This window comes from Apteryx mantelli, chromosome 3, assembly GCF_036417845.1.
Source record: "Apteryx mantelli isolate bAptMan1 chromosome 3, bAptMan1.hap1, whole genome shotgun sequence".
NCBI lineage: Eukaryota > Metazoa > Chordata > Aves > Apterygiformes > Apterygidae > Apteryx > Apteryx mantelli.
Window position 1 is genome coordinate 99,507,163 of NC_089980.1, and position 12,807 is coordinate 99,519,969.

Here is a 12,807-nt window from a genome sequence, read left to right on the forward strand (position 1 = left end):
AAACTATTTTAACTTAAGTGGAATTGTAAATATGTCAGCTACTTGTTTATGCAGCTGTTTCTCTTATCTCCAAATGATGTACAATGACTTACTGAACTGCTACATAATATGCCTTGTACTGTAAACTTCGGCTTCTGTAATCTTAGGACCACACAGAAAAGAGGAGAATCATTTGGAATCAGCAGAATAGGCAACAAAATAAAAGGTGTATTCAAGAGTTCTGCAATGGAAGGAGCTATGCTGCCTAACTACAACTTAAATGAAGGTGAAGATGATTTTGTGAGTAAAAATTTTACATATGTCTTTAAATCTTGATTTTTTGTTATTTCATTCCTTATTAAGTTTCTGTGTGTTCTGTTGTCTTACTTCACTGCAGGGATTGTGTGCCAGCTTCCAATTAAATTGCCTCATTTTCCCTGCATTCATTCATTCATAAGTCAAGGCCACATCCTCCTAGGTAGTGTACCTCTGCACTTATTGCTCGAGTAGAGAGAAATTTTAAAAGTAATGTCTTCCTTAGAAAAGTCATTCTGTCAGATGTTTCTGTAAGCAATGAATTACCTCTGTAAGCAATTAATTCATTAATTTTACTCTGTAAAAATTTATTCTGTCTCTTTATAATTCTAGATGATAAAGTGGTATACATGGGACATGCCCATTCATCTCAAATTTGCCACAATTCCTTAAAAACATAGATGCAGTATGGGAGAAATTGCTATGACGTTGGCCTGCGATGTAGTGTTTTCTCTCAAGGTCATGAGCCAGTAGTCCTTTTTCATTTGTTTTGGGTGTCTCCTGCAGCTGAAGCTTTTCTTTCATGCTAAACAACAGTGAATACAGCCAATGGTTGAATTATTGTTTGGGACATTGGTATTTGAGGCACAGTTGTGGGACATATGGAAAATGAGGGGAAAAAAAGGGGGAGGGTCAGAATTTTTTTTGATAATCATGGATTTCAGTGTTTCTGCCCATTCAAAAGATTTTTTAAGTGACTGACAAACTGTTGTACCTATTTCTCACCAAGCACAACTTCTAAGTATCTATTACCTTGATAAACTGCTTGCTCATTTTGCACAGCTTAAAGATGAAAGTATAAAATGAATTTATATTATTCATTGTGTTCAGAATTGCATTTCAGAAGATGGTTGGAAAGACTCCATAACTTACAACTCTAGGTTACCATTTTTCTCCTCTTAGCCTGTAAACAAAATATCTTTTTCTTTAAATTTTCATACAAGTCACGTCTTTAAGTGAGTAGAACTCTTGCAGTTATTTTCTTGGAAAGTTAAGTTCCTCCTCTCTCTTAGGAGGCCAGATAAGGAAAATAGGTTGTCTTCCTGACATTGCTTTCAGATTCTGCTAGCCAAGGGGAGTGGAAATATAATTCCCAATTTAAGCAGAGGATATAATACAAAATTTTGTTACCTCTTTTCTCTGGAAATAAGGCTTAGGCAATCTCTGTCATTTTCTTTCCTCCAACCAATGCTCCACCTCTAAACTTTTGAATGTATTTGTTTAATTTTGTTAACATCAGCCAAATAATAGAGGCCTCAGAGTTTTTGAAAGTTTCTTATACTGCTGTTGGTGCTAAGGAGAGAGACCCTTTGAAATAGCCCAGCTGAGAAACAAAGCTGAAGTTTGAGCTTGCACTTTCCTAAAGAATCCACACGAGAGAGAGATTGCATGTTTTCCTGGGGAGAGAAAAACTTCAATCTTAATTTATATCTTATTTCAGCAGAAACAATATAGCTGCTTGTTTCCCTTTTAATTTTTGAAAGTTTGAGCTATCCAAGCAAAGCAGAATTATTTAAAAATGTTTCTTAGTATGTCTAGTTTTTGAAGAATACATTTTCAAAATTATGCATCTTACCTTGACATTCTGAATACTAACATAGCGGAGGTGTAGGTTAAAGTATTTTACAAGTTTCCATTTCCAGTGTTGGTGGCAGCTTTGCGTACAGCGCTGAGGTAGCAGTCTATTCTCTTAGAAGTAGTATCCTCTTAAAAATTCTCTTCCAAAACTAGATTATTTATCCATCTTTATTTTTTCCAGAGCATCCCTTGTAAGTGTTGAAAGTAAGTGGAATAAGGTGCCAGTTCCAGTGTTGATTTAGTTGTAGAAAATTTGATCTGACGTTAATCTGAGTGGAAACTGAAATGGCTTTTTGCAAAATATTTGAGTTGATGAGAATACTGACTTTTTTCCTCCCTAAAACAAAATTATTTTGATGCTGAACACAAAATGCAGAATTCATTTATCTGTTTTCACTAACATGTTGCCTTTTTTTATAACCAGAATTGTTTTTGATCGTAGGATAAGAATAAGGAGCACCATAAAAAGTGCTTAGAAGCACAGGAGAAAGAAATTAGTCATTATGGATTAATTAGGTGAAATCTTTGGAGAAAAGAAGTCGAAGTCTAATTTTTCATGCAGGGAAACTAATGTGTCATCCCTGCTATTCAGTTGTAGGTTCAGTGGAATCAAGCTGAAAACTTAGGTCAAATACAGAAGTCTGCCCTAACTTGTTCTGAAACTAGCCATTCTTGTGCTTTACAGGGAGCTTCTTTATTAAACACTTACTTCTGAGTAAGTCTTGCAAAATGGACTACTTAAATATTCACAAGTTTTTGATTGTTTGACCTCACGTAAAAAAAGTATTTAAGAAAATTTCTCAAACCTGTTTAAAGATCTACTGATAGCCTGAACATATTTCTGTTGCCGGTAGACCTCACCACCAAGTGCTAAGGTAGTAGAGATTTCTTGATATATACTTTTTGATGTGCTTATTGAAGCAGTTGTGCTAGAGCTCTTAGAAGGAACATGTTTTTGTGCTAGAGCTCCTGTGAGAAGTTATCAACTTCAGTGAGAGAGATGGACAATGAATGGGCTAGAGTCTAATCCTTACTGAGAAAAGATTTCAGATTCACGGAATGGTCTTAGCTCAGGCAGGAATGAAAAGTTTTAATTTCAGCATCGTCTCACATTCCTTTGTTAAATGAATTCTGGAGGAAGGAGGATGATGCATTTTTACTCAAGGCATTTTAGACAAAGATTGGGAAATACCAAAGTCCTTTCAATTGGTAGCCGTGGATGGAAAGAAGAAAAGTCAAAAGAAAACACTAAATTGCTGCAAGTTTACTATTCCTAAACTGTCCATATGCAGGAAAGTTGCACATTTTCTATTAACATTTGTATATCGGAAGAAAAAAAAAAGAATTATAAGAATAGATGAATGCCTTTAAAGTGAATGTAATGGCAGAAAACCCAATATTTCTGGTTTAAAATGGTAGTTGTAATATTGGGTAAGAATGAGGTAGTTTGCTAGTGGTAATTAATTTGCATGATCACTTGACTCAGCACTGTGAATGAAATCAGCATCAGTATGGATAGCAACCTTCTGACAACCTTCCTTATATTAGGGGAACATTGAAAGAATTTCCCTCTACTGACTGTCAAGCAATTGCCAGACAAATGCCAAATTTAAAAGCCTCAATAATGACTTAAGGCAGGATCCCAGTAACCATAAAAGTGAGCTGCTGAAGAGAGAAGGATTCAGATTTTAGAACATGTGGCAGGATTGCCTATTGTGGTAGATTTTGAAGAGGTGCCCAGAGTGCAGGTAAGAGGAACTGACTGAGTGCTATGCCTTTTTTTTCCCTTTTCCCTTTCCCTTTTCCCTTTCCCTTTTCCCTTTTCCCTTTTCCCTTTCCCTTTTCCCTTTCCCTTTTCCCTTTCCCTTTTCCCTTTCCCTTTTCCCTTTCCCTTTTCCCTTCCCCTTTTCCCTTCCCCTTTTCCCTTCCCCTTTTCCCTTCCCCTTTTCCCTTCCCCTTTTCCCTTCCCCTTTTCCCTTCCCCTTTTCCCTTCCCCTTTTCCCTTCCCCTTTTCCCTTCCCCTTTTCCCTTCCCCTTTTCCCTTCCCCTTTTCCCTTCCCCTTTTCCCTTCCCCTTTTCCCTTCCCCTTTTCCCTTCCCCTTTTCCCTTCCCCTTTTCCCTTCCCCTTTTCCCTTCCCCTTTTCCCTTCCCCTTTTCCCTTCCCCTTTTCCCTTCCCCTTTTCCCTTCCCCTTTTCCCTTCCCCTTTTCCCTTCCCCTTTTCCCTTCCCCTTTTCCCTTCCCCTTTTCCCTTCCCCTTTTCCCTTCCCCTTTTCCCTTCCCCTTTTCCCTTCCCCTTTTCCCTTCCCCTTTTCCCTTCCCCTTTTCCCTTCCCCTTTTCCCTTCTTCCCCCTTTTCCCTTCTTCCCCCTTTTCCCTTCCCCTTTTCCCTTCTTCCCCCTTTTCCCTTCTTCCCCCTTTTCCCTTCTTCCCCCTTTTCCCTTCTTCCCCCTTTTCCCTTCTTCCCCCTTTTCCCTTCTTCCCCCTTTTCCCTTCTTCCCCCTTTTCCCTTCTTCCCCCTTTTCCCTTCTTCCCCCTTTTCCCTTCTTCCCCCTTTTCCCTTCTTCCCCCTTTTCCCTTCTTCCCCCTTTTCCCTTCTTCCCCCTTTTCCCTTCTTCCCCCTTTTCCCTTCTTCCCCCTTTTCCCTTCTTCCCCCTTTTCCCTTCTTCCCCCTTTTCCCTTCTTCCCCCTTTTCCCTTCTTCCCCCTTTTCCCTTCTTCCCCCTTTTCCCTTCTTCCCCCTTTTCCCTTCTTCCCCCTTTTCCCTTCTTCCCCCTTTTCCCTTCTTCCCCCTTTTCCCTTCTTCCCCCTTTTCCCTTCTTCCCCCTTTTCCCTTCTTCCCCCTTTTCCCTTCTTCCCCCTTCTTCTCCCTTCTTCCCCCTTTTCCCTTCTTCCCCCTTCTTCTCCCTTCTTCCCCCTTCTTCCCCCTTCTTCCCCCTTCTTCCCCCTTCTTCCCCCTTCTTCCCCCTTCTTCCCCCTTCTTCCCCCTTCTTCCCCCTTCTTCCCCCTTCTTCCCCCTTCTTCCCCCTTCTTCCCCCTTCTTCCCCCTTCTTCCCCCTTCTTCCCCCTTCTTCCCCCTTCTTCCCCCTTCTTCCCCCTTCTTCCCCCTTCTTCCCCCTTCTTCCCCCTTCTTCCCCCTTCTTCCCCCTTCTTCCCCCTTCTTCCCCCTTCTTCCCCCTTCTTCCCCCTTCTTCCCCCTTCTTCCCCCTTCTTCCCCCTTCTTCCCCCTTCTTCCCCCTTCTTCCCCCTTCTTCCCCCTTCTTCCCCCTTCTTCCCCCTTCTTCCCCTTTCGACAGTCATGTTGATTACAGGTAGATCCTGTAGAAAAAAGATCCATTTAGTCTGAGAAAACCACATAGGGGTAGAAAACTGTTAGCAGGTTTCTGTGGCTCTGGGAAACAACTTTGTAAGCTGCTGACATGATAGTAATAATTCCATAAAACCAGACTCAATCTTTGTCAGCTAAATTTAAATATAGCTAAAGATATTCTCCATATTAAACACAAGGATTGATCCCAGGGCAGCAAGAAGACCTGTAGACCTGGATTTGTGGCTTTACAGTTAGATGGGTAAAACAAGTGGAAGGAGACTAAGGCAACCCATAACTGTTATGGGTTAGTTTAGAAAGAGGATTAAAACCCCCCAGAAATTCATGCTTTCTGGCCTACAGTTAACGTAAACGTTCTGATAGGCACCGTGGAAATGCCTGGCAATTTGCATGGGATTGTTACCAAAAACAGCTAGGCTAGAAGCCAGGTGAGGAATCTGCTAAAAAGAGGTTTGAGTGTGTGAAAACTTGCTGCTGATTTAATACAGCCCTCAAAAGGGCCAAGCGAACAAGATGGACAGGGAGGTTATGGCCCCTTTGTGAGCAGTTCAGAACAACGCTGACCTGTACCTGCTCTACCTGTATGCTAACTCTTTGCAGTACTACTGGTGTAATCACTGTGTCAACCAATAGGATAGTCCAGGGTCTGAAACTAAGTAAATACTAGGAGATGAGAGCTGCAAGCAATGGTAAAATGAACAAAGAAAGGAATTAGCAAATGCAGGCAAGAGTTGAGTTTTGATGAAGTCAGGCCTAAGCATTTAGTTTTGTCAAAAACTATAGAATCAGGTAAGTCTGACTGCTTGTAGAATGATCCTGCATTCTTGCAAGGAGGTTCTAGTGGAGATTGTGTATTTAGTGTTAATGCCAATATACAGATATGGTCAGGATGGATTATAAAGTGTTGGTAGCTCTGTTCTCAAAGGCTATGGGACTGAGTGTAAATCATACCCAGTTCATACTGCCCCATCCTGCAGAAACTAAACTGTTGTTTACTTGAATTTGCTATTCTGAACCATTGTTCTGCTCTTTTTATCCAGCTGTGACAACCACTTAAAGTGTGGGGGAGGGGGAAATGAGCGTAAGACTTCATACAGAAGACCTGGTATATGTAAAGCTCCCTCACACCCCTGTTGTTGCTCTTCAGAAAGCGTATGTCCCATTTATTCTGTTCTGCGGTATAAGCTAGTCCTGCAGTTTGTAAACCTTCATTGTTAATTTCAGGCTCAGTTTATTTTTGGTTGCTTTGTGAAAGCAGCACAGTGTGTGATTTAGCTCTCAAACTGTGAACCTTCTTAGTTGAGTGTGACCTCTGTGGATTGGCCATTGAGATTGCTCTTTGCCTGTCACAGCTTCTCTTTTCATTGAGTAAATTGGGTAGTTGGAAGCATAAAAGTGTTTTGAAAAGAAGGGATTCAGTTAGTGGATCTACAGAAATCTATTTTGAGAGACAATGGTCCACGTTGTAATCAGTTTGAGGGTCATTTCAGTATTATGTGAAGGCAAAGCTTAAAACTGAACAAAGATTACTCGTGTGTGTTGAACAATTCATGCTTCAGCTGCAGTTGAGTCATGACCATGTGAATGTTGTAGTGCAGACAAATCCAAAATACGTTTGTTGGTACATGAGGAGCCAGATGTGCAACTTCTGAAGTTATTTCAGAGATGCTGTATTGCCTTAATGTATTAGTAGGATTATCCCCATACATGGAAAACTTATTAAGTCATTTAGGCTTGGCATTTGAGGGGAATTTGACTTTAAATTACGAAGCTAAGGGGAAATGACTTGAAAGTTAGATTCATGCTTTTCAATTTTCTTTAGTTTGGGAGGTACTCAAGTGTTGTAAATTCATGCACTAAAATCTCCTATTTTAATTTGAACCAATGACAACACTCTCAAACGTGTGGATGTGTATGAGGCTTACTAAAATAATTTACTTTTCAATTGTCGCATGCACTTTACAGTAACTATTATCTGAATATAAATCTCAGCTCTGTAAATTACAGTGAGAAGAGCTAAGTGCTGATTTCAGCTGCAGTCTGTGCGGGCTGGTGGCAGCAGTGGTAGCAGAATGATGGACTTCTGTGGAGCTCCGAGTCGAGCTCCGCAGTTTGTCCCTTGTCTGGCAGGTGAAATGGCAGGACCTGCCATTAGAAGCTTTTGCTGCCAGGCAGCAGACTAGATTAGATTCAAACGATCTGAGTTTTATAAAGAAATATGACTGCCTTTTTTTTTCTTAACCTACTTCCTACACTTGTGAAGACACGATAGCTTTTTTTCCCCCATGTAGTTTTAGCTAGAGCTAATCTCTCAAACTCTTTCTGCTTTACTTTTGTCTCTTACTCAAGTCTAAGACCAGCCCCACCTTTCCTTTTCACAGTCCCTCTCTCCTCATTTGTAAAAATCGTATTCATGCTTCAGGTTACTTTTTTGTTCTTATTTGTTCTACGTGGTGAAGATGAGATTCAGGTTAATTATTGTTTGGAGAAATAAATAGCTTTTCAAGATTATCTGTTTAAGTGTGGATTTTTCAGTTCAGGTATATGAGATAATTTTTATGTTTATGGTCCTAAAAGATTTGTAGAACTTTCCTTGTCATTCTCTAGGACCTGAGAATTCAGTATGCTGTGTGGTAGTTTCATGATGCATTATCTGTGGGCAGTTTACCCCATTTGTAATAGCAGTATCATGGACATAAAGCGTATGTCAGTGTGGCACTGGGAATCCTGTTCGAGTTTTAAAGAATTTCTTCAGTGCTCATATGGCACTGGTTCTAAGGTCAGCCTGGGTATGGAAAAAATATTATTACATTTTATGGCATGGAATATGAGCTCAATGCATTAGAGCTGCCCTGCACACAGCCAGCAAGGATTAAATCTACATTGTTCTGTGGTGCATCTGTTTCTGGGAGTGTGATGCTGCAGCTGGAACTGATGCTTATGATGGCTTTGCTTAAAACTAGCTCTCAGCTGAAGGAATAGTTCAGTCACAATCCTGGCTGTGTTGCATCTTGCAGAGCAAGTCAGTTATATGCCTCTACAGTGCCCTGCATTGCACTCTGCTCCAGGGATGGGAGATCTGTTAGTTTGGTACACCGTTGGTTTCTGTCTCAATGTGCTCAGAGAGCTGTTGTGCCTTGTCTGGTAAGCTCACATCTTCAGTCTTGTCCAAGTAGGCTGGAAAATGCAGTATAGCTAGATCTATGCTGGACTCAAGCTGGCTACCTACAGGAGCCACTTAGGTAGTCTGTCTGGAACGCAGTCTCCCATGTGCATCTTGCAATACCTTTATCTTTTTTTTTTTTTTTATTGTGAAGTATCAGATATGGAAGTTGATTATGCTATATATTTTTTCACATTTCATTAAAAGTTGCTCATTTCAAATTAATCTACAATAGACCTAAACCAGTAATTTTTCCACCTCATTTCTCCATTAAGAAAAAGTTTTCTTTTTCTTTTAGTACTCAGTCAGTAAGCTTGAGCGCATACTTCATTTACAAAGACTCGTTTATGTTTCATTATCATAGGTATGATTTGCAAAGGTACACTAAACCAATTGAAAATAGAACTGTAGATTTGATGTTTAAATCTTTACAGATTGAGGAAGGTGTTATGGTAATGGAAGATGATTCTCCTGAGGAGGCTGTTAGTACTCCAAATACACCCCGCAACCTTGCTGCGTGGAAAATCAGCATCCCATATGTAGATTTCTTTGAAGATCCTTCCTTGGAAAAAAAAGACAGAAAGGAGAGAATTCCTGTCTTCTGTATTGATGTAGAGAGAAATGACAGAAGGGCAGGTATGCAACGTTGTGGATAAATAAAATGTGTGTTGTACACGCATGCTTTTCTGATTTTGAAATAATGAGTTAAAAATTCTGGGGAAATGTGTTTGAAATGTATTATTTGCAACTTGGGAATGACTCCTCAAAATGAATCAGTTTCATTTAGGCTTCACACCAAAGCTTGGGAATTACCCTCTTTCCAGGAAAAAAAAAAAAAAAAAGATCCTGTGACTCATATTAATGAACATCTGGCCTATTTTTTTTATTCACCTACTTTGAACATCATTTTAGTTTCAAAAATATAGTCATATTAATAATGCTGTTAGTAGTGAATACATTTTAGGTATGTGGTTTGACATGCAAAAATTTCCTGGTTTGGAATACCGTCAAATAAATAGCTTTTTCTGTAACCTTTAAATGTACTACTTATACAAATTAAAATGTTTTCGTAATCAAGAAACATTCTGGCTTACCGGTAGTTTATCAGTGTCTAGATAGCATTACATCCCTGTTGAGTGGAAAGAATAACATCATCCTAGGTCTGCGTGGAATTACATTAGTGAAACTAACACTTCCACAACAAGCAGAAAGTCTTTAAGAGTTATTTAGTGATATGTTTCAGGAAGAAGAATGATCAGGGTTCAAGCTGATGGTGCAAGGAACTGTATTCAACAAGTAATATTTCTGTAACTTATCGGTTAAATGTTCAAAAAGAGATGTAGCATAGTCATCCCTAATGAATTCTAAAGTTATAAAGTGGTCCATTGCTTAGAATTTAGGGATCCACTAAAGGAGATGATAACTTCCTTGCTGATGCCAGTTTTTTTTTTTTAACACATTAACATGTTTTTGCTGTTTTATTTTTTTTCCCCTCAGTTGGGCATGAACCTGAACACTGGTCTGTCTACAGGAGATACCTTGAATTTTATGTGCTTGAGTCAAAGCTAACAGAATTTCATGGTATGTTCCCCATCTTCTGGAAAGCCACTTTCCCACTGCTTAGACTACCTCTCAGTACTGAGCTGAAATTTAAAATAACGAAAACAGTGTCTGTTTTGCTTCAAGAATAATTAAATCTCTTGATACCTTTATTAGGTACGTTTCCAGATGCTCAGCTTCCTTCAAAGAGAATCATTGGCCCCAAGAACTATGAGTTCTTAAAATCCAAGAGGGAGGAGTTTCAGGAATATCTGCAGGTATGAAACAAACTTCTGGAGGAGAGCATATTAATAAAACTAATGATACAAAACTAATAAATGAATGTTTCTAAGTGGTTTTTTTTCCCCCCAAGTAACTTGAAGGGTTATAAAAATGGTTCATGTGAACAAATGAAACTTATGGTTGAAGTTTCATGTGACTGAAAACTGGTAAATATTTTGCAAAAGACACTTAATATCTATAGTAACATAATGCTTTGTAAATGTCTCTTGTTGCTGTAGCGAAACTGATTTTAAAGATTGTTTTTAAAGTACTTAAACTTCTCTTTCTTTTCTTGTACCTCAAAGAAACTTCTGCAACATCCAGAACTAAGTAACAGCCAGCTTTTAGCTGACTTCCTGTCTCCTAATGGAGGAGAGACCCAGTTTCTTGATAAAATGTTGCCTGATGTCAATCTTGGTATGTAATATGCTGGTTTGTGCGACAAATGGTATTGCTATAGATACTGTGATTGAATGAAAGTAGTAATGTATAGATGGACTCTTGTGTAAGGATCTGGATTTGGAAATAACAACTCTGCTCCTTCCAGCTGTTAAAATCATAGCTCAGGGAGCAAGATATGCTGGTATTTTTTCCTCGAAGGAAAAGGACATTTTGATATGACGGGGGGCGGGGGGGGAATTAAGTGGTTGCTTTTGAACCTTTGTGTCAGCAAACAAGGTGATAAGATTTCTCTACCAAATTTTGTAGTTCAAGAAGATTTATAGCATTGGTACAACTCCAGTCTGGATGAGCCAGTCATTTTTTACAGCTGTCTGTTTTTTTTAATGATGATTTAAACAGTGTCTTAGTTTAATCTACCTTTGGATCTTAGTTGATTAAAATCTGTTTAACTTAATCTGAAAATTGCAATATTTAATATTTTTAGTTTTAACTAGTGTTAGGACCTCTTTTAACATGAGCTACTTTACAGAATTTGAGACAGGTCCAAATGGACCTGTTGAAAAAACAATTGAGAAGTTCTTGAGGCCTAATGCCATTCTTGGGGGTGAATCTAAAAAGTGGACTGCAATGTGAATTTAGAGTTTGGCTGTGAATGTAGCTTTCACATGACAGTGTGCCTGAGCTGACAGTGTTTACCTCGTGGCAGTTCTGTCATGATGTAGTTACAGCACTTGTGCTTCTGGCACTAGAGTGGTCCAGGAAAGCTGTTAATGAACTGGGCTATTGCATTTGTGGTTCTCCTGGTCGTTGGGTGAGCTTGCTGGGGCCGTCGTGCTGTTAGTACGCTAGCAAATTGTTGAACGAGATTTCCGTGGTCATCCTCCAGTTAAAGGGTTTGGTTTTGTTTCAAACAAAAACCTCCCCTGTTGGTGCAACTGCACATTGTTCAAGACAGCTTATATAACTAGAGCATTTAAGGGAAGGCATCTCATATCTGACACTATGCTAGAGAGCCAGTGCTTCCCTCTCCTCCTATAATGTCATTTTAATAAGTTTCAACATTTCAGAAGGACTTTTTGTGAGAATGAATAATTTTATTATTATAATTTGATCATTCCTATGTACATACTTACATATGAAAGTTCCAAATCTAGTGTTTACATGTAGGTAAGAAAAACATTATTGTAACTGTAGCGGTTAAAATGAAACTAAACCTGGACACTCTCACTCTTCAGCATTCAAAGTTACTATGTCATATTTTGATAGCCTGATCAATACAGAAGAGCTGCTTTTTAGGACCACAGCTGTAGCCTGTCCAATTTGTAAATCTTTGCTTACGAGTATTTTCAAGACTGCATGATTCCTGAGTCTCTCCAGACTAGCTGATCTTTTCAGGCAAGAGGAGAATCTGAATTTTTGTGGCAGCTTCTGTGATAAATGTTTATGAAGGATGAGGAAATTAGACACTGAGTAAACTGTGCCTATGCTGGTGCCTATAATTGAAAATAATCCTTATCTTGGGTGAAGATACATTTAAGCCTGAGCGTGTTGCTCTGCTTACATCTCCTTTGGTAACTTGTCTCCCTCTCCCTAAGATGCCTCTCAGAATTTCTTATCTAACCACCAGTGCCATCCAGTTGTACAAATGGAGATATAGCTATTATTTTTAAGCCTGTAGAAAAATAACAAAGGCAGACCTAGGGTACTTTGTTTTTTAAATAATCAGATAATCATCTGTATAATTTTCATATTTTAAGCATCTTTTGTTGCAAAGTACTAAGCACTCAGTTACTTAAAAGCTGGATATGTAGAAAACTTTATTTTCACAACTTTATATGCCAGCTTAAAAGCTACATTTTTTTAAACTATTGCATTATTTTCAATGAAGTACTAGACAGTAAGCACGCAAAATGTGGTAGAGCAGGAAGTCTTTTGCTTATTGTAGCTTAGTAATTTGTCATGATATGTTGCTGTTATATTAAGAAGTCTCAACAAATATTTATAAAGTTTTATACAGAGAGGTGGTCCTTGCCCTAAAGAGCTTAAAGTCTGAATGGCCAACATAAAAGATGTAAAAATGGAAGAAAGATGGAAAGAGTTATTAGCTGTGCTATCTTAAATATCAGGCAGTGATAACAGAAGGGCTTTTTTTGTTCTTAATTATAGGTAAAATTATAAAATCTGTTCCAGGAAAGCTGATTAAAGAGGTGAGTAGGTCTTTCAGG

General features: G+C 38.9%; 1 protein-coding gene across 6 annotated transcripts in view; it reads left to right on the forward strand.

Annotated features, from left to right (window-relative positions):
* The window catches only part of SNX14 (sorting nexin 14), a 61,484-nt gene that overhangs the window by 34,570 nt on the left and 14,107 nt on the right, over nt 1-12,807 (forward strand). For 5 of the 6 annotated variants that reach the window (XM_067294031.1, XM_067294029.1, XM_067294030.1 and 2 more), the window contains 6 exons: nt 147-279; nt 8,794-8,995; nt 9,857-9,940; nt 10,076-10,176; nt 10,486-10,597; nt 12,749-12,789. In XM_067294031.1, the coding sequence (XP_067150132.1) occupies nt 147-279; nt 8,794-8,995; nt 9,857-9,940; nt 10,076-10,176; nt 10,486-10,597; nt 12,749-12,789 (673 nt within the window). The remainder of the gene's footprint in view (nt 1-146; nt 280-8,793; nt 8,996-9,856; nt 9,941-10,075; nt 10,177-10,485; nt 10,598-12,748; nt 12,790-12,807) is intronic. The other variant, XM_067294032.1, reaches the window with a different exon arrangement.